This window comes from Mustela nigripes, chromosome 14, assembly GCF_022355385.1.
Source record: "Mustela nigripes isolate SB6536 chromosome 14, MUSNIG.SB6536, whole genome shotgun sequence".
Lineage (NCBI taxonomy): Eukaryota > Metazoa > Chordata > Mammalia > Carnivora > Mustelidae > Mustela > Mustela nigripes.
Window position 1 is genome coordinate 34,189,292 of NC_081570.1, and position 20,471 is coordinate 34,209,762.

General features: G+C 53.1%; 2 protein-coding genes across 10 annotated transcripts in view; one reads left to right on the forward strand and one right to left on the reverse strand.

The window, feature by feature from the left end:
* Positions 1–3,754, forward strand: part of DMAP1 (DNA methyltransferase 1 associated protein 1) — an 8,457-nt gene extending 4,703 nt beyond the window's left edge. Inside the window, exons 4-10 of the mRNA XM_059374500.1 lie at positions 1,609–1,767; positions 1,894–2,061; positions 2,315–2,500; positions 2,630–2,701; positions 2,935–3,007; positions 3,142–3,437; positions 3,643–3,754. Of these exons, the coding sequence (XP_059230483.1) occupies positions 1,609–1,767; positions 1,894–2,061; positions 2,315–2,500; positions 2,630–2,701; positions 2,935–3,007; positions 3,142–3,437; positions 3,643–3,702 (1,014 nt within the window). The 3' untranslated portion in view covers positions 3,703–3,754. The remainder of the gene's footprint in view (positions 1–1,608; positions 1,768–1,893; positions 2,062–2,314; positions 2,501–2,629; positions 2,702–2,934; positions 3,008–3,141; positions 3,438–3,642) is intronic.
* Positions 3,755–4,133: 379 nt separating this feature from the next.
* Positions 4,134–20,471, reverse strand: part of ERI3 (ERI1 exoribonuclease family member 3) — a 126,449-nt gene continuing 110,111 nt past the window's right edge. For 8 of the 9 annotated variants that reach the window (XM_059374510.1, XM_059374509.1, XM_059374507.1 and 5 more), the window contains one exon: positions 4,134–4,664. In XM_059374510.1, coding sequence (XP_059230493.1) covers positions 4,582–4,664 — 83 coding nt within the window. In that variant the 3' untranslated portion in view covers positions 4,134–4,581. Of the gene's footprint in view, positions 4,665–17,518; positions 17,617–20,471 lie in introns of all 9 variants that reach the window. The other variant, XM_059374503.1, reaches the window with a different exon arrangement.

The following is a 20,471-nucleotide window of genomic DNA, read 5'->3' on the forward strand; positions in this document are numbered from 1 at the left end:
GCTTAAAAAAAATAATTTCCAGTCCATCAGAGACTGACAGTAAGGTGACAAGAAAAGACAAAATACAAGTCTGTGGGTTTTTTTTTTTAAACTTTACTTATTAGAGAGAGAGCAAGGTGGGTGGAGGGGCAGAGGAGAGGGAGAGGCAGATTCCCCACTGAGCAGGGATCCTGACACAGGGTTTGATCCCAGGATCCCAAGATCACAACATAAACCACCCAGGTGCCCCCCAACCCGTGTGTTTCTTCATATTCAATTCAGTAGGATGTGATTTCTGTGAAATTGTCATAAAGGTTTCTAAATGCCTACTCTCACTTTCCATACTTAACATAGACCACTGGTACCAGTTTGCAAACAGCAGTCGTCTACAGGCTGTCCTTTAGGTAGTAGCACTGGTCAGAGAGATCACATCTTGGATGCAGATGGAGAATTGTTTGGAGGGGGATCAAATGGAGACAGAGAGGCTGGTGGGGAGACTGTTTCTCTGATGCAGGCAGTGGTGGTGATGGTCTGGACTGGGATGTGGCAGGTAGAGGTAGAGATCCTGGGGGTAAAAGCCCCAGCTTTGTGGAAGGGGAGGGGTCAAAGGTAAAGGTAGGAGTTAAAGATGCTTAAAGATGCTTTCTAGTCTTCTGGCTTGGGCACCTGTGTTGGCTAATGGTGACATTGACTTGAGAATCGACCTGAAAGAGCTAGAAGTTTGAGGGAGGGTGATGAGCTCAGTACTGAACATACAAACATATATTTCTTATGAGGTATAATCAACATACAATATTGTTTCAGGTTCATATTTGTGTATATTGCAAAATGATCACCACAATAAGTCTGGTTAACATCTGTCACCTGAGCATATTAAGTTTTAGGTATATGTGGGACCTCCAGTAGGAGAAGTCCAGGAGGCAGCTAGAAACAGGGTCTTGAGAGCAGGTTTAGAACCAGTGTGGTCTTTGATAGAGAAGGAACTTCCCTAGTCTGGCCTAACATTGACTCCTTCCTGGGGTTTCTGACTGACTGGCTCAGTTGGTGGTGGTGCTTTATGTCCCCGAGGAGGGTCTGGGGGTTGGGGCATGGCAGGAGGGAGGCAGGGATGTGTGCAGGGGTGCATGTGCTGAGAGAGGAGACTTTGGCCTGCACTGGGGAGCTGCAAGTCTCATTGTCACCACTTGGTGGCAGCAGTGCTTCAGAGAAGGGTTCTACAGGCTCCCGCATCCTGGGCCTTTCTCCAGTATTTAGCCATCTGCTCTACTCCAGAGTTAACCTTTGGACTCCACAGAAGCCCTTACATGTGAGCCCCTCACCTTAACCCTGGGGACAGGAGCATGTATCCTGTTACTGAGGCTCTGGAGCTGAAGGCATGGTCACATTGCTCCTGGGCCCAATCCAGAGGCAGGCTGCAGCCCTAGCTTGCTGGGGTCTCTGGGCAAGCAGTGTGTTTCCTCACCTGGAAGCATCGTTTCCAGGCTGCAGTCTGCAGGGCCCTAGGCAGAGGGTTTGCTTTGGTTCCGCCTAGGAATGGGTGGTACACAGATCACAGGCTGTGACCACAGGGGGCTGAAGCCCGCTGGCCATGACGTGGTGCGCCCATACTCTGTCCCTCTGTGCCAGTAGACTGTGCAGGTTCCCGTGTACTCAGAGCAGGAGTACCAGCTGTACCTCCACGACGATGCCTGGACTAAGGCAGAGACGGACCATCTCTTTGATCTCAGCCGCCGCTTTGACTTACGTTTTGTAGTAATCCACGACCGCTATGACCACCAGCAGTTCAAGGTGAGCTGGTGTTACGCATTTGCATGTGTGTCCCCGCTGTGCCTGGCCGGCCCCCTGCCTTCATGCGACCCTGTCCCTGTGCCTCTGGGCACTCACTGTCCATTCCCACCTTGTCTTTATCCTTAGAAGCGTTCTGTGGAGGACTTGAAGGAGCGGTACTATCACATTTGTGCCAAACTTGCCAATGTGCGGGCTGTGCCAGGCACAGACCTCAAGATACCGGTGTTTGATGCTGGGCATGAGCGACGGCGGAAGGAGCAGCTGGAGCGTCTCTACAACCGGACCCCGGAGCAGGTCAGTTCCTGAAGCCCTCTGCTTTCATCCCGCAGGCTTGCAGTTCCCTCCCTTCCCGGTTCCCCTGCCGCCCCGCCTAGTCCTTCCTTGCTAGCCACTCTCCCCACTGCACACCCCTCCCCCTCCCTCGTGGTCCCTTGCCTCTTGCTGTGGCTCACGGACAGGCTAGTGGCCCTACAGCTCCCCATCTGCCTCGCCACAACACCCCCCCCCGGCCATGCACCCTCACATTTGGGGTGTCTCGCTTTCCCAGGTAGCAGAGGAGGAGTATCTGCTGCAGGAGCTGCGCAAGATTGAGGCCCGGAAGAAGGAGCGGGAGAAGCGCAGCCAGGACCTGCAGAAGCTGATAACGGCAGCGGACACCACCGCAGAGCAGCGGCGCACCGAGCGCAAGGCCCCCAAGAAGAAGCTACCCCAGAAAAAGGAGGCGGAGAAGCCGGTGCGGAGACTGAGTCAGCCCAGTTCAGGGTGCAGAGCAACGAGGGCACTCAGAGCTGGCAGGGCGTCAGGACTAACTTGGGGCCCTCCCGCCACTGTGCCTCGGTCTCCATAACTTCTTCTCCCCCAGGCTGTTCCCGAGACTGCAGGCATCAAGTTCCCAGACTTCAAGTCTGCCGGTGTCACCCTGCGGAGCCAGCGGGTACGTGTCGCCTCCATCGCCGTGCTGGGGCCCTGGGCTCCCCGCAGCCTGTGCGTGGCAGCCGTGGCCCTGGAGCACCGGGAGGGAGCGTGGCCGGGCTGAAGTCAAAGCTCTTGCTCTGTTCCACAGAGCTCCCTCCAGGGGTTCACTTCTCTCCCGCTCCCCTTGCCTTTGGTCCCTGTTGTCCTTAACCACTTGTCGGGGAGAGGGCTAAGTGTTTTGGGTCATTGCAGATGAAGCTGCCAAGCTCCGTGGGACAGAAGAAGATCAAGGCCCTGGAGCAGATGCTGCTGGAGCTTGGTGTGGGTGAGTGGGGACTGGGCCCACGGGACCTGGCCGTCTGTGGCTTGCGATCGAGGCTGGGCTGGGGAGGGCACTTTGCATCGCTGGCCTTCCTGCACACCCTGGCTCTGCCTCCGCCCTCCACCTACCGCCTGCAGAGCTGAGCCCGACGCCCACTGAGGAGCTGGTGCACATGTTCAACGAGCTGCGGAGTGACCTGGTACTGCTCTACGAGCTCAAGCAGGCCTGCGCCAACTGCGAGTACGAGCTACAGATGCTGCGGCACCGGCACGAGGCCCTGGCCCGGGCCGGTGTGCTCGGGGGCCCCGCCACGCCAGCGTCTGGCCCAGCCCCAGCCTCTGCGGAGCCGGCAGTGCCTGACCCCAGTCTTGGCCCCGACCCCACCAAGGACACCATCATTGATGTGGTGGGCGCGCCCCTCACGCCCAATTCGGTAAGAGCCCAGTTGGGCAGGGGGAGCGCGAACGGCCGGTCCCGCTCCCTCCAGTGCCCGCAGTTACTGTGACAGGGTTCTGAGACTGAGGGCAGGACTGGGTGGCCGTGGGATCACCCGCCCTGAGTATGAAACGCATGCACTGAGCCTGAGCAGAGCTTGGGGGGGGGGGCCATTGACTCCGTTGCCTTCTGTGTCTTCTCAGAGGAAGCGTCGGGAATCAGCCTCCAGTTCCTCTTCTGTGAAGAAAGCCAAGAAGCCATGAGAGGCCACAGTGGGTGCGGGTGCTGCTGTGTAAATAGAGCTGCTGAGTCGGACTGGGCTGCTTCCTTTTCCTTCCCACCCCTGGCTAGGGGGGTGGGGGCACAGTCACCACACCCACTCCACAGGGTGGCCTTGGGACCTGCCTGCGTGAATGCCCCGAGCAGCCTTCTCACCACTGCCAGTGTTGCCCAAACATCTGTACTTGGTTCTGCTCTCAAGATAGTTCACACATAGTGGTGGCTTCAGACACTGCCTTGTGCTTAGACAGTGCCCGTGGCCCTGTGCTTATTCAGGAGGTTCTCACAGGTGCTCCAGTGACTGCAAGCCACTCCGGTGGCCTTCAGCCCCAGAGCAGCCCGGAATATGCGCTAACCCCTGTACACCTTGGACGGCATCAGGCACAGCAGTGTCCGGTCCACACACACCCACAGCCTCATTTCCCCGACTTTATTCAGTGGCACGTTCACAGCGGGGATGGGGGTAGACACAAGGTGGGGCCTGATCTGTCCTGGAGCCCTGGGGGCACCACACACCATGCACTACAGATGGGAGGGGGCACAGGGGGGCTCAGTGGCCCCAGCAGAAGCCTGTGTACCAGGGAAGAGGCGGTGAGTGCCTGGGTCCCCCTAGCCCAGGCCCACAATGGGAGGGGCTAATACTGGGCTGAGGTTGAGGGATTGGGGTGGGGGGCACAAAGTGTCTGCTCCAGAGGGGCCGAGTGGCCAAGCCCTTACCCAGGGCGCAAGCCCACAGGGCAGGCTGGGGGACACTCTGGATGTAGAGCTGTGCCACTCTCCCTTTTCCCCTCTGGTGAGGGAAAGGAGGGTTCTGGGCTGGGCCAAGCAGCTACCCTGTCCTGCCCCATCCCGTCCTCGGCCAATCAGAACGGCTTTGATGTCTGCTTGAAGATGAAGCCTTGATACGCAAGTGTCTTCATGATGTTGGCAATATTCTTGCAGTCATCTGAGAAGAGAAAGAGAGGACATTTAGATGGGGCCCAGATCCTTCCCCTCTGTGCCCACAGGTGCTCTTACATAGCTGGGGGAAGGGGAGCAGGGTCAGATTCAGGAGCCACAGGCTCTTAACCAGGGGGTCCTGTCCCCTGGTGGCCGCATCTCCAGCCTCACGTTGGGCTGGATGAGGCCGGGCCAGCAGGAAGCACGGTCTCAGTGCTGCTCGGTCCCATAATTCATGCTGGAAATTGGCCGGCATGTCCCGCCCCAGCCCCAGCGGTGATGTATGGGCGCCGTCGCAGTAAGAAAAAGGCAGAGTAAATGTGTAATTTCTCCCTTGACGGCCCCCGGCCGCTGGGCGATCCTTCTTGTTGCCGCCGCGTGGGGACGGCCCGTCCGCCACACTCCGTCTTCCCGCCACCCGCCTTGATGTCTCCATTTCATTACTGTGCGGCCATTCATCACGCCCACGGCCAGGGTGACTTTGCCGGCACTTGCGCGCGTGTGTGTGTGTGTGTGTGTGTGTGTGAGAGAGAGAGAGAGATGTGGCCCAGGCCATAATGGCTGGTAACGAAGCACAGGCCTTGGCACTTTTGGGCCGGGAGCCTGGGAAGCCTGCTCTGGGCCCCAGGCTTGTGCACTCCCAACAGCAGCCTGCCTGGGCCCCTTCTGTGGAACCCAGAGCAGTGGAGAGGGTCCAGGTCTGCAGTCCTCCCACACCCTGGCCAGCAGTCCTCCACTAGACGTGCCGTGTGCTCAGGCTAAGCTCTGCCTCTCCTACCCCACTAGGCTCGAAGCTGGTGCCGGTCAGGCTTCAGTAGTCCTGTCTCTGGCTGTATCTAAGTACATCTGCTCCTGCCAGACCCTGTCACGGCAGTTTCTCCAGTACTGATCCCTGTGAGAAACTCCTGGAACGCTGGCGGCTGCAGGAGCAGGTACTCTGGTCCTTCAGTATCATGGACACCGGCCAGGACTTGTTCTAATGCCACCAGCAGGAGGTGCAGCTGCCCAACTCTTGTCCCTCTACAGAAAGCCAAGGACAGAAATACCCAAGTGCCCAGAGTTCTTCTGATCCACTGCCAACACCACCAGCCCAGTCCCCATCGCTTCGCCTGCCTCTCCTCCCATCCCTCTCCCACCTCCTACAGATGCTCCTGGGCCATAACCAGGACCTCAGCCGCTACCAGCCTGCATGGGATCGATGCTGTGATTGCAGAAGCATTATACTTCGATGTCATAATCAGGTGCAGGGTGGTGGTAAGGTCAAGGTGGGGTCAGGAGGCCTCTGCATCTGTCAAGGGCCAACTCTTTCCACTGAGCCCTCCAGCCTGCCCTTGCTAGAACCTTAGACTAGGAAACAGGGCCCAACAGAGCTAGAGAAGGGCTGTGAGAGTGGGAGTCGGCCGTCCCAGGTCCCATGTCATTAGCCAGACACGACTCTGAGCCCTGTTTAGGGCAGATCAGTCGCACATGGTCCTCTTTAGCTGACCTCAACATGAACATACTCAAGGGGGATATGGACATGTAAAAGTGATACAGGACCCAGACACGGGAACACCCTTTTCCTCCAGGGATTCAGGAAGCCACGAGGGCTGGTCTGAGGCAGGACAGTGGGAAGACAGATGGGTGGGTAGTGGCGGCCATGGCAACTCCAGACGTGACCCGTCCCCGTGGTTTATGGGCCGGACACGCACCCCGCTCAGCTGAGGCCCCGTCATTTGTCTCCCTTAGTGTGTATGCCTGTGCTGTGGGGGTAGAAGGTGGAGGGAGGGGGCTGCGACAGGAGTGAGGCAGCTGACAGGAAGGAGAAGGGGGCAGGAAGATCTGTGTAGGAGGGGCAGGCTGGAGATGGGTCAGGAAGGGCCCTGGGAGCAGGAAGGTTTATGATAGGGTCCAGAGGCTGTGATGGCACCATCAAAAGGTGCTACGATAGGATGATTTTCTTCCCAAAGATGTCTGGCCTTGTCAGGGCACCTCCAATCCTTCCTGTCTCCTGCACTCTGGGGACCATGGCCACTGTGCATATTAAGAATAAGTCCCCTCGTTATCTGCAATTACCCAGCGGCCACACACCTCATTTCTTCCAGCAGAAAAGAAAATTAGTTTTCTATTGACTTCATCTGGCTCCTCCCTCAATCCTGGACAAATCGCTCAATCTGCCTCCCCTGGTCCAAGTGAATATGCCCAGCCCCTCCCCCCAGGCCACCAGCCATCCAGAGAGCCAGCACTGACCTCCCACCTGTGCCTGGCCCCAGTCAGTCCTTGACCTCTCCTCACTGGACACACTGGCTGGCTTCGTCCACGCCCTGAGCTTCAGTGAGCCCTGAAGATCGCCGTCTCTTGCCTGCATCTCTCCTGAGCTCTGGAACATCTCTTTCTAGATCGTGTAAACTCAAAACATCCAATAATGCACCAGTGTCCTTCCCACGTGTCTTCACTACCCAGTGTTCTCCATCCCAATGAACAGCACCCCAAGTGCTCCCAAAGAAGCCCGAGAATCAGGCTTGACACTTTGCTCTCTCCCTCCCCAGTTCTCAAGCATCAACTGTGAATTTTATCTTCTTACTGTTTAATCATCTACTTCCCTTCATTCTGGCAGCACCCCCCCCCCCCCCCCACCACCCAGGGCAGACCCCATCATCTCTTGCTCTTACACAGCCTATCCTCTTTCTTCTCCCTCTAATCCATTCTCTTGTAGCCCAAGTGATCTTTCTTACACAAATCTGATCACATCCTTGTCTCTTTAAATCCTTTCAATGGCTCCTGCTGCCCTCAGGTTCAAGGCTATACTCTTTAATATGACTTAAAGGCAAAGGCCCTATAAAAAACAGATCCCCGCTCTCTCTGGTCTTACCCCTGCCATTCTCTACCCCCAATCCCTGTGTTCCAACCACTGTTTTCTGAAAATGACAAAGACAGACCCATTTCTAGTCTTTGCCCACTGGCTGTGTGCTTGTGGCAAGTGCTTAAGTTTCTTTGAAGTTCAGATTCCTCCACTAGGGGTGATCAGGGATGCTATCTGTGTTAACTGTGAGCACTGAGCAGGTGACACCCCTCCACACCCCGTCTTTGTCGGTACTTTAAGTTTGGAGTACTTCCTCTTTTTGGAGGGAAGGCAAGGATGCTAGTTTTCCCGGTGACCCAACGGCAAGAAGGTAAATCCCGTACAATCTATGGCGCAGATGACAGAGAGGCCAGCACATGTGCTGAGACCAACTGGGATTCACTGCACAAGCTCACACTGACTACTGATCCTGTTTACTGAGCATTCTGGAGTCTAACTTGTTGTAACTGGTCCACTACAACAAAGACCCAGACTGGGGAAGACAGCTGCTTCAGTTCGCCAAGTCCGCGGTATGGCAGTTGTGGGCTTCCAGCCCAGGCTCTTTTTCTAGCCCCGGAAACCTCGTGAGTCAGTGCAACCTACTAAGCCGGTTAAAAAGTCAACGGTATGGTTAGAAGTTGAGGAAATGGAGCAGAAGTGAAGAGACAAATCTGGGCCTTTTAACAGGCCACAAGTTCAGCGAGAACAGCAGGATGAGTCTGGTGACAAAATGGCCTCTGGGAGAGTCCTCTGCTTAAAGCCCAGGGGCCACATGGTCAGCAGCTCCCCCTTCTGGAACCTCCCACTGAACTAACGAGACCAGCCTGATGCTGGCATGGTGTAGAAGGTGAGGGGCAGGAGGCACATAGCCTCTTGCCCACAAAGAGGCCTCCAAGGTGGGTCTTCCTTACTTTCAAATTCTAGAAGACTGCATGATTTTATGTTCCTGCAGGGTTATCAGCTTGTGACAAGATGACTCTCTTCTGTTTGGGGCATTAATATTCTTTTTTTTTTTTTTTTTTTTTTTTTTTTTTTTTAAAGATTTATTTTTTTTTTTATTTGAGAGAGAGACAGTGAGAGAGAGCATGAGCGAGGAGAAGGTCAGAGAGCGAAGCAGACTCCCCATGGAGCTGAGAGCCTGATGTGGGACTCGATCCCGGGACTCCAGGATCATGACCTGAGCCGAAAGCAGTCGTCCAACCAACTGAGCCACCCAGGCGTTCCTGGGGCATTAATATTCTTAACATTGGAAATATTTTTATATTGCCAACTCCATAACGGGAGATGTGCAGCTGCTTAAATCTGTCAGAGAGGTGAGTGGGGCTAGCACCTGACAAAGGATAAGCTTATTGGCTGGGCCCAAGGGTAGTCAAATATCTGCTTGGCAAAGCTGCTAGCGGAAGGAGGGCTCAGACCACAGAGGACACCCAATGAGGGCTTACACAGGACCATGACCTGAGGCTGACACGGGCCAGTTAGGAGCACTTGTCTGGGAACCGAATAGTAGAGGGCTTCTGGGAAGCAGGGCCTGGGTGAGGGCCACCCTCAGGAGGGAAAGGGCACACGGAAACTCTTAGAGAACCATTTATGCGTGCATGCCTTCACTCAGCAAACACACACGGACACCTCTGCATGCTGCGCGCACACGGGCCAAGCTGGGTCAAGGGCCTGGCTGCAGACCCGTCAGAGGTGCGGTGTGAGCAGTGCTTCAGGAAAAGTCAGCACAGAAAAGGCACTGAGAATGGGGAAAGGGGTCCCCAGGGACAAAGCCAGGCAGAAGTCTAAGGGCATGTGGGAGGGGGCCCGCCAGCAAGCTGGGCTTGGAGTGGGGAGGTGACCCTGGCATAGTGAATAGCACACAGGCACCTGGCTGAAGGGGAAATGTAGTGTGTCCAGAAACAAGTACTTAAGTCTAGCAGGTGGTGGGGGTGCTGAAGAGTAAGAGGCAGGCGCGCGGCGAGAGACGAAGCTGGACAAGCCGGCAGTGACTGGTCAGAGGAAGCCCTGCAGACGGGATGCCAAGCTAAGGAGTTTCAGAGCTTACTACCCTGGGAATGGCGGGGAGACGCTAACCTAGGTGAGGAGGGACAAGACAGAACCACATCCGCAATTCATAACAATCACTCAAGGACTGGAGGGGTTAACCCTGAAGGCACAGACACCGATTAGCAGACTATACCATGGTCCAGGCCAGAAACAGTGGCCCAGAACCGGCCCAGTGGTGGTGGAGATGGAGGTGGGGATGTACGGATGATGCGGAGACATGGACAGAGGCAAGAGCTTTTAAAGGAACAGAATGAGCAAGGCTTATTGGGGGCAGACAGAGTGTTGGGCTATGGGTGGGGTGAGTCTAGGATCTTAGCACCACTCAAAGAGGTAAGGCAAACCTGAGGTGGTATAGGTTTGGGGCAGTCTTGACCTTAGTGTTAAATCTCGAGATTCCGGGGTGCCTGGGTGGCTCAGTGGGTTAAAGCCTCTGCCTTCGGCTAGGGTCATGATCCCAGGGTCCTGGGATCAAGCCCCGAGTCGGGCTCTCTGCTCAGCGGGGAGCCTGTTTCCCTTCTTCTCTCTCTGCCTGCCTCTCTGCCTGCTTGTGATCTCTGTCAAATAGATAAATAAAAATCTTTAAAAAAATAAAAAAATAAATAAATAAATCTCGAGATTCCTATGGGACATGTCAACATATCAGGCATTTCCCTTACAGCTTCTAGGCTTTTATCTCACTGAAAAAGGCCTTCCTTATCCCAGTGCTATTAGAAAACTATCATATATTGGGGCGCCTGGGTGGCTCAGTGGATTGAGCCTCTGCCTTCGGCTCAGGTCATGATCTTAGGGTCCTGGGATCGAGCCCTACATCAGGCTCTCTGCTCGGCAGGGAGCCTGCTTCCTCCCTCTCTCTGCCTGTCTCTCTGCCTACTTGCGATCTCTGTCAAATAAATGAATAAAATCTTTAAAAGAAAAAACTATCATATATTTTCTTCTAATACTTTTGTTTTTATATTTAACTTTTTAATCCGTCTGGAATTTATTTATTTATTTTTTTAAGATTTTATTTATTTGTCAGAGAGAGAGAGAGTGAGAGCGAGCACAGGCAGACAGAGTGGAAGGCAGAGGCAGAGGGAGAAGCAGGCTCTCTGCGGATCAAGGATCCCGATGTGGGACTCGATCCCAGGACGCTGGGATCATGACCTGAGCCGAAGGCAGCTGCTTAACCAACTGAGCCACCCAGGCGTCCCGTGGAATTTATTTTCTTATATGGTGAGAAATAGAAGATCCAACTTTACTTTTTTCCCCCAGTGGATGGCCATTGTCCTATCACCATTGATTGAACTGTCCACACTTTCCCCACCCTTCTGAAATGATGCCTCCATTATATATACAATTCCCATACGTGCATCTGTTGGAGTGAGGAAAGAGAATGAACATGAAATGATCAAAGAGACAAACTGGACTGGGAGACATCAAGGGCAGAAGGGTGACATGCTGCTGACTTTATGGGGATGCAAGGCAGTGTGGCCTAAAGGAAGATTCAGACAAACAGGAGGCCTTCTGTCTCAAAAGCTCAGCCTGGTAAGCACACTTTCTTAGTGATCTCCAGGAGCTGGTGAGGAATGGGGGCCAGAGCCCATGGAGCAAGAGCCAGGAAAGCAGGGGTGGGAACAGCTCCACTGGGAGCAGGAACCTTGGCAAGGACGAAGAGCAAGAATCCTGATGTGTTGACATTCTAGAACCTCATTTTGCTGCTACATCTTTCTGTCTGTTAGCACATCTTGGCAGCATCGTGCCCGAGAGCAAAGGGCCAGTGGGTTAATGCTGGGCCTGCTTGACAGAGGACTGCCATATTATTAAGTCCCCAGCTCCAGAGGGGACATACTTATACTAAAAAATTATTTGTTCTGAGCGCTTGGGTGGCTCAGTGGCTACGTATCTGCCTTTGGCTCCGGTTGTGATCCTGGGGTCCTGGGATTAAGCCCCACCTTGGGCTCCCTGCTCAGTGGGGAGCCTGCTTCTCCCTCTCCTACTGCCTGGTTGTGTTCCCTCTCTCGCTGTCTCTCTCTGTTAAATAAATAATAAAATCTTAAAAAAAAAGTTACTTGTTCTTTGGCTGACATTTAAATTTAACTGGTGCCCTATATTTTTCTAACTGGGCAACTCTATGCTGGGGGCCAGCATCTCAAGCTACACTGGGTACAACTCAGGGTACAGCAGCACAGGGTAACTCAGAAGGAAGACAGGAGCCAAGGCACTGAATTTAGGACTGAACCAGCAGAGGGCCCTGGATATCCTGAGATTCTGGGTTCAAATCCAAAAATCCATCACTTCGTAACTATGAACTTGAACAAGTTATGGTCTTATTTCACCTCTCTGTGTCTTGGTTTCTTCTCTTCTAAAATGGGAACGATAATGATAATTATAGCAACTACTTCCCTCAAAGGGTTGTTGAAAGATGAAATGAGTTTTTATTTGTGAAGTGCTTAAAACAGTGGCTGGGTTAGTGATTATTATTATGGTTGCTATTCCAATAATATCCAGTAACAATGTTATTCCAGGAGTAATCCCCTGATATCCCACAAGCCCCTATTCCTTGTCCCAGACATGGCCCAGGCAGTCCCCTGGGTGCCCAGACAGGGCTACCCTGGCCCACCTAACACCACCCCCAGATACAGACCCCTGTCCTCAGACACGGCTCCCACAGCTCCCTCTGCTCCCCTCCAGTCAGGGCCCTTATAGCCTCAACTCCAAAGTGACCCCTTCTTCTAGCCCCTCCCCTCCGCCCCCTCCACCCCACCGAGGTGCCTGGAGGTGCCACAGGGCTGATGGTGAAGGATGACGGTGGTTCCACAATAAGGGGAAAAGGCAATTTCATCTTGATTAGCAGGCGATTTCTCTCTCCGTAATAAGCGCGCTCCAAATAATTAGCGTGTTTTACGTAATAATGAAATTACAGAAATGCAGTCCACTTATTCAAACAACTCACCATTACCATATTTTTAAATATTAGACTTAATTAGAGTTTATCACTTCAGAGAAGTATGCGGACCGAAGATGTTTTTAAAAAAATCCTCATAAAGTGTTTATTAAGCGCTGGTAAAGCTGGGATAATGATGTGTTTGGAAATTAAGGCAATCAAACACTTACCGCCGCTCCTGGAGGCCGGGCATGGAAATGAGGCCATTACACGCCCATTACCCGCCAGCTCACAGCCACTTGGGGGGCGGGGAGAGGATGTGCCCGGCCGAGAGGGCATAGTGCCCGGAAACGCCTATGCCAACAGCCCGCAACGACCTGGCCGGCGAGCAGGCGTCAAAGCCTTATGTCACTCACATCGCATTCGGTCACCAGGAACCCAACTCAGACTTGGCCACACAAATGACCAGAGCGGTCCCAAATGCCAAAGAAGACACCCAAGACCAATCCTGAACTAGACTCCCAGGCTGGGCAGGACCTGTCACCTCCATTTAGACCCTAGTGCCGAAGGGGACAGAAGCCAGCTTGGGCAGCCAAGAAAGGTCAACGAGTGGAGGCGGAGGCTGAGAAAGCCACAGATCCTGAGCAGGTGACAGCTCCCAACTCTGGGCCACACAGGAAGGGCTAGCTACAGTTCGGGGAGAAGGGTCTAGGAGGGAACTGTGGAACTGAACCAAAAGCCAAAGGTAGAGAGGAGCCAGGGGTCAGGCCCGCAAACACACCTGGATCAGGGAAAGCAGACAAGAAGGGTGGTGGGAGAGGGGCCGGTGGCTCCAGGCCCCATTTATCCCAGTGAATAACTAATTCCAGAATTTATAGTGCTGGGTTTTTGTTCTGTGGCCATTTATATCTGCGAGGGGAGGAAATGAAGAGGCAGCGCGGACGCCACATCTTTCTGTGTTATTGCTTGTCTGCCATTTGCAAATCATTATTAATTGTGGGCCCTGGTGGCGGGCTGGGCGGGGGCCGGGCTGGGTACATCCACATAGCTCTTCATCAAGGACCCCAGCCGCTGCCCCAGAGAGCCAATTACCCCGCCCTGATTGGGATCAGATAAAGAGGGAATTTTTACAAATTAGGGAATAAATAGAATTTCCACACAGGGCGCGGGCAGGACCTGAGAGGCTGTAATGAAAAACCATCCGTCACCATCAGCACGGCCTGGGTACGCAGCCCCGGCACTCCCTCCCCTTGTGGGCCGGCCCTAACGCTCAGGGGCCTGGGTGTACAGGTCTAAGGACACCACTACCCTCCACCCCCATCCCAGGCCCAGAAGCAGGGAGAGGACTTCCCTGGCGGGGTATCTCTACACTCTTTGGGCTGAAGAGGCCTGGGCCCCAGCTCCAACCCTTTCCCTATTGCCTCCTCTTCCTCTGGATGTTAACAAGAAGGACACTGAGATGGTCAGGAGAAAAGCCAGGGTTAGGGACCATGGGGCACCATAGCCTCTACAGCTATGGCAGCTCTAGGGCAGAGCCCCAGCCCTGTGGACCACTCACTCTGGGCTCCCATTAGCGCTCCTCCCCTTGGATCATTAAATATGTATATCTTATTACACGCCTTGTTAGAGTATCGAGCTCTATTGACTGATGATAAATCCTGAGCCTCGTCCTGGCCATAAATTTATCTGGAGATGATGAAGACTCAATAATCTAGTCAGGCAGATAATATCATCGGGCCTTAAAAAAGATCATTACATTATATGTCAGAATTAAAAGTGAAATACGCCGTAGTAACAGGGCGGCTGCTCTGGCCATTACAATGGGTGCCGGCCTCCCCCACTCATTCCCAGCCAAGGCCCCATCCAGGTAGAGGGGCTGAGAAGGCTCGCCCTCCTCCTCCTGACTCTGGGATATTACATCTAGAAGAGCCAGAGGTTAGCGAGATAACTCAAGGCCGAGTGAAGGGGACCTGGCCAGGAGTGGGGTGAGGAGCAGAGGCAGCTCCAGAGCAGAGCTGAGCACCTCTGCCCCATTCCACCTTACCCTGTCCCTAGGGGTCTCCCGTGGCACTATCTTCTGAGGGTACCTGAGTGGCTCCAATAGGAAGGTGACAGGGCCTTACCCCCTTCCAGAATGGCCTGACCAACCAGGGTAGATTTTTTCCAAAATGCCAACACTGGGATACTGACAGGTTAGGCCACTTGCCTGTACTGCCCCAGGCACCTGTGACCTGTCCCCAGACCCATGTGCTAGCAGCCTGAGGCCTTTCTCAGAAGCATGTGCTGGCAATCCAGACCCTGACCACCTCCTTCCCAAGAGACCTGCCTGCCACAGCCTCTACAACCTGTCCTTAGAGAAACTTGCTGCCAGGCTCTTGGATCTTTGACCTCAGCACTAACGACCGTTTCCGCTGTATTCCATTTCTACTCATTTCCACAGTTACACCTTCTACCTTTTTAACATCCTCCACTGCTCTTCCTTTGAAATATTAAATTCAAATCTCCCTAGTTACTGGCAATAATACACTTTTCTTTCATCTCATGAAACCTCAAAACATGAATACCTCTGCTCTCTCCGGATACACCACCTGCCTCCTGTCTACTTTCTCCCCCGTATACTTGTGACTGCTTACCCAACAGTCATTCTCTTGCTGCCAGCCTGGCAGAGCCCACTCCTCGCTCATGGGACCAGGGGTGAGTCCCTTGGGTCTGAGCCACCTGTGGTGATCCCTGCCCCCTTGTGGGTCATTGGTATAGGGGTGGCCGTGTATTCTGGCTAGTGAGAATGAGGGTAAGTTTGCTGAAGGACCTGCACGGAAAACTTCACTCTTATGAAGAGAAACACGGGGAGGAAATAGTCCTTTATATTCTGCCGGATATTTTCATGTCTGCATATAATGTCTGGGACTGCAGAAGCCATCTTCCAACCATTAGAGGAGTTAGCCTGTGAAGAACACGCTGAAGATAACAGAACAGAAAAATGGGAAACGTCTGGGTCCTTTAGACATTGCTGAGATGCTGAATTAACTAATCCTAGGATCACCTTATATCCAAACTTTCGTGAGCTAATAAATCCTATTTTTAAAAATATTTTATTTGTTTATTTGACAGGGAGAGCCCACAGGAGGCAGAGAGGCAGATGGGGGGTGGGGAAGCAGACTCCCCCCCTCCGATGTGGGGCTCGATCCCAGGACCCTGGAATCATGACCCAAGCCGAAGGCAGAGGCTTAACCCACTGAGCCACCCAGGCACTCCAATAAATCCAATTATTTAAGATACGTTGCATTGAGTTTTCTTTTTCTTGTAGCCAGAAGCATACCAACTGATACAGAATGTAAAGACAGGAGAGAGAATGACAGAACAAACGGGCCCTATAACATAAACTCGGCTGAAGGGCGGAGGAGCAGAGGGCAATGAGGGTGCTGTTATTTCGAGCCAGGAAGCTGGTAACTCTTGTTATGCTCTCTTGAAACATCTGACCAAATTGTTTCCTGCTATATCACAAGACACAGGCCATGTTCCACTAGAAAGGCTAAAAGAGTCAGGTTTTGACAGGAACCCACATGAAAACAGAGAGGGAAAAAAAAAATGCAGCTGAATGAAGAAAAACTGTTTATGTCTATGGTTTGTGATCTAAGTTGCCTGAAAGCCCCGTGGCTCCATAAAGCCACGAGGGGCTTAGACTACTTCCTTCTGCCCTTTTCAGCTTGTTGCTTCCAATTTCCAGGTTACCTCCTGGTCCAAAATGGCTTCGGGAGCTCCAAGCATCACACCCACATTTCAGGAAAGAGGAAGTCAAGAACAGCAAAATAATGTACTTCCCGGCTGAGTCACTTCCTTTTAAAAATATCATTCCTGGAGGTCTCGCATGCTTTTCCTTTTACCTCACTGGCCAGAACTCAGGGATGTAACCGTTATCTAGCCGCACGAGGAACTAAAATAAGTGGTGTTTTAACTGGGCACACGCTGCTGCCCCTAGTGATACAAGGGCTCCATTTAGTGAGGAAGGAGGACAATGGCTATCGGTTATGTACCAAGCAGTTCCCATCCTAGCAACATGACCAACGCACCTCACACAGGAGCCGGCCTTCCATGGGTGATCATCTCAGTCCTTTCTTGCCAATATTCTCAACTCTCTTGCTTCCTTTTCTTCCCATCACCCTTGCCTGGAAAAACCTAGACTGCCTTCTCTCTGCTTGCATCTGGGTGGAGGGTGACTAGAGAACATGGCAACCATACAGATCTGTGCCCCTTACAATCAGTCCGCAAGCTTACCGGGTTGTATAAAGCCACCCAGCTGGCCTCCTATGTTCCTGATCAGCGTGCACGCTCTCTCTTTCTCCCGGCAGCAATGTCGAATTTTCTCTACTTCCCCCATTCTCAAGTCCCCCACCCGACCCCTCTCCCACAGTTTGGTCACCTACTTCACAGGAGACATAGGGGATGCTCTTCTCTTACCTGCTATAGAGGGAGAGGAGAGGGTGTGTCCTGATGGCACTTCTAAAGCCTGCCCTCACTCTACCTGGGTTCTCCACCATACTTCCTTTTGGGGGGCATTCCATGCTAAGCAAGCCCCTTTTTCTCTGACAGAGCCGCAATGGTTTTTCTGCACTGCTTCCTTAACATAAGCATGTAAACATATCAAATCTCTCCCATCTTTAAATACAACCTCGTCTTAACTCCTTTTCCCAGTGACTGGTACCCAACCTCTCCTCCCTTTCATAGCCGAACTTCCCAGTCAACACTCAAGGCCTCCTTTCCTCATTTTCCCCCCCTACAACCTGATTTCCCCACCTTCGTCCTACTGAACCACTTTCTCGAATGATTCCTCCAACCTCACAGGGCTCAAGTCCAGTGGTTTAGATCACCCCAGTGGACTAACTTGTGTCCTGAAGCTCTTCTCCTGGGGCTACGGTGACAGCATCTTCCCTTCCTCCCCAACTCCTTCCGCTTCTTTGTACGTGTCTTTCTTCTGATTGTCCTTACAGAGCGGGTATTGCTTAGAGCTGCCACTGGCCCCCTTCTCACTCTCCATCCAGCCCTGAGCCTTATCCACCATAGATATCCCAGTGATTTCTAACCCCATATTCACACTACCACCACCCTGGTCAAGGGCACCACCACCTCTCACCTAGGAGACTGCATTGCCCCCGTCAATCTCCTCCAAGGTGTCCTTCTAAGCCACAAATCTGGTCATTTCACTCCCTGTCTTAAAACCCTTCAATGATCCTGGAACAGAAAAAGGACAGCATTGGCGACACTGATGAAATCCAAGGAAGCCCTCCAGTGTAGGGCACAATATAGTAGCCACTTTTGTTTCCTGGGTGCTGATAACTGCTGCGAGCTTGGTGAGAGATGTATAGAAAATTTCTCTGCAAGTAAAATTGGTTCAAGGTAAAAAGCTTAAGAGTTAATCATTAAAATCACCACCACCACTCCAATAGCACTTCACTGCTCTCAGGACAGCACCCAGACTTCTTTATACAGTTCTGGGGATCTGCCCAGCTTCCCCCTTGGGCCTCGTCTTCCCCACTCTCTTGCTGGATCCCGGAGTTCAGGCTCTTTTGCTTCTCGGCATGCCCTCCTTCTGCTGGAAAGCCCCGCCCCTTGCTATCATTTCCTCTTGCGTCTTACCTGGGCCCTCATGTTTGTGTTAGGGATCCTTCTCTGTCACCTCCTGCTAGATCACAAACCCGATGGCACTAATGTTACCTGTGCAGAGGCCCTCAGTAAACACATGCTAAGTGGAAAAAAGGAAGAACTGGAAGAAAAGAAAGAGGGAAGGCTAGGAGGCAAAATCATAGGCAAACCTATTACAGCCCTGACATCTGTTGCCCGAAGCCTAGACGTGCCGGGGCCCTGAAAATGAGTCAAGGTCCTTGTCCTCAGCTTCCAAAGTGCTGGGGGCTGAGCCCCTTCCCCACCTCCCCTCCTTCCTAGTATCTTCATTTCCCCAAGACCTGCTGGGCCAGGACACTGGCTGGGACCTGAGCTCTCAGCAGTCTGGCCACAAGTCTGTCCAGCAAACTGATACATCTGGGGGCAGCAGTATCAGTGGTGGGACTCCCCAGTCCTAGCAGTGATGCCCTGGGGAAGGGCCTGGCTCTGCCTGGGGACTCTGTGAGGGGGGCTGCCTCCCTGAAGCCCAGTCCCACCTGGTAAATATTTCATCCTCAAGCTGCTCAGCTAATCCCTATTAATTTCAATACTGCCGCCTTGCCTGGCTCAGCTCCCAATGCATTATTTATCCCCTTTGTTTGTTTGTCGCTAACAGGTGGGCCCCAGCGGAGGCGCTGACTGGGGACAAGCCCACTCCATCACAGTGTGGCTGTGAATTAATCATGAGGACTAATGGGAAGCACCTCAGCTCCAGGCACTGCCCTCGCCGCCTCCCCCTGCCCTGGCACCCAGGGGTGGGCCACGGCCACCTCAGCTGAACTTCATTCAAAACAACACATTTTATTTACTATCTGCCTACACGAGCCAGACACAAGCTTACCCTTTGGGGATACAAGGTGAACAAACAGGCGTCAGTTCCTGCCCTCAGGGAACTTACAATCCAGCTGAGGAGAGAGGTGTTAAAGGACTATTAATTAGGATTGTGAGGAAAGGCTGCGCAGGTCAAGTGCTGGGTGGTAAGCAGGTGTGCCCAGGGGAGGACCTGACCGAGTCTAAGAGTCAGGGTAGGCTTCCCTGGGGAAGCAAACTTTGAGCTGCTCTCTGAAGGATGGGCAGGAGTTAATCAGGCCAAGGGATGGGACTGGGGGGCTCCTAAGGACCATAAAGCCATGTGGGAAGGCCTTGAGGTGAGAGAAGGAATGGCAGTTTCCAGAAAATGGGGGAGGGTCCTGTGCTGGAGTGCAGAGGGCATGAGGAGAGAGACTTGAGAAGGGGCAGGGGACTGGGCGACAAGGCCCAGCTTGGGGATGCTCTTCTCCCTACACGACCGGCATTTGTTCCTGGTGGACGGCCATGGACATATCCTGAACACCTGATATGCACACTCACACCACCTTTGCTGATGTGAGCAACATCCGATTTCTTGACCTTCTGCTTGTGGCTTCTGAGATGGTCATGATCATTACTCCTCAATTGCACCGATTAGGAAACACAGGTGGGCATTCAACCTGGGGCTTATGTGAAGGCCTCTGTGGGCTCCTCAGCAACCTGAAGCTTAGGTGTGCCCGTGGCAGGACCAGGCTGGACCTGGCCCACTGACTCTATGTGGGGACCAGGCACAGGGCTGGGAACCCTGAGCTGCCTCAGCCCCAAGTGCTCACATCACCTCCCGGCAAGGAACCTTCCTCACCTCTGAAAGCCAGCACTGGCCTGGGCCCCCAGAAGACCTCAGCAAACATCTTCTGAATGAATGACTGAACAGAAGTGAATGAAAGCCCCACAATTCCCCACAAAGATCTTTCCCTCAGATACTCTCCTCAGAACTTTTACAAAGATCTAAAATAGACAAATGAGCTAACTGGTACTCGGTGGGCAGGGAGGGTGGGGTGGTCTACAGTATTTTCAAATGCATTACCTCCTTTCTCCTCATAGTAAGCCTGGGAGGTTGGAGTCACCATCAACCCCATTTTAAAGAGGAAGAGACAGAGGCCCAGAGTGGTGAATGACATATCCAGGACCACACAACCTGGAAGTGGTGAGTCTTGACTAGAACAAGGACATCCTGTTTCTAGGATCTAGGCCCCAGCACATCCATAGGTTTGCCCCTCTGTGGTCATTTCCCCAGGGATCCCTTGGTGGCTCCAGGGACCCTAGTTCTCAAGAATGATCCCCAAATGGCCCCACCTCATTTTTGAACCAAATGTAGCTCTGCCAGGGCAGAGGTTTCACTGTGCACATGGTCAGGGTTTGTAATTCTATTCAAAGTGGCCACTTTGAAAATCCATATGTCTCCAGGCTCCCTGTACATCATGGTGTCAAGTCCTGGAGCAGAGGCATCCATCAGCACCTCCCGACGCCATGGTCTGTGTGCCCACGCGCCTCTTCCCACCCTGTGCCTGTCCTTGGCTCCCGGCTGCTCAGGCAGAACTAGCTGGCCCTGGGCAAAGGCTCACGCTGGCTTGCCT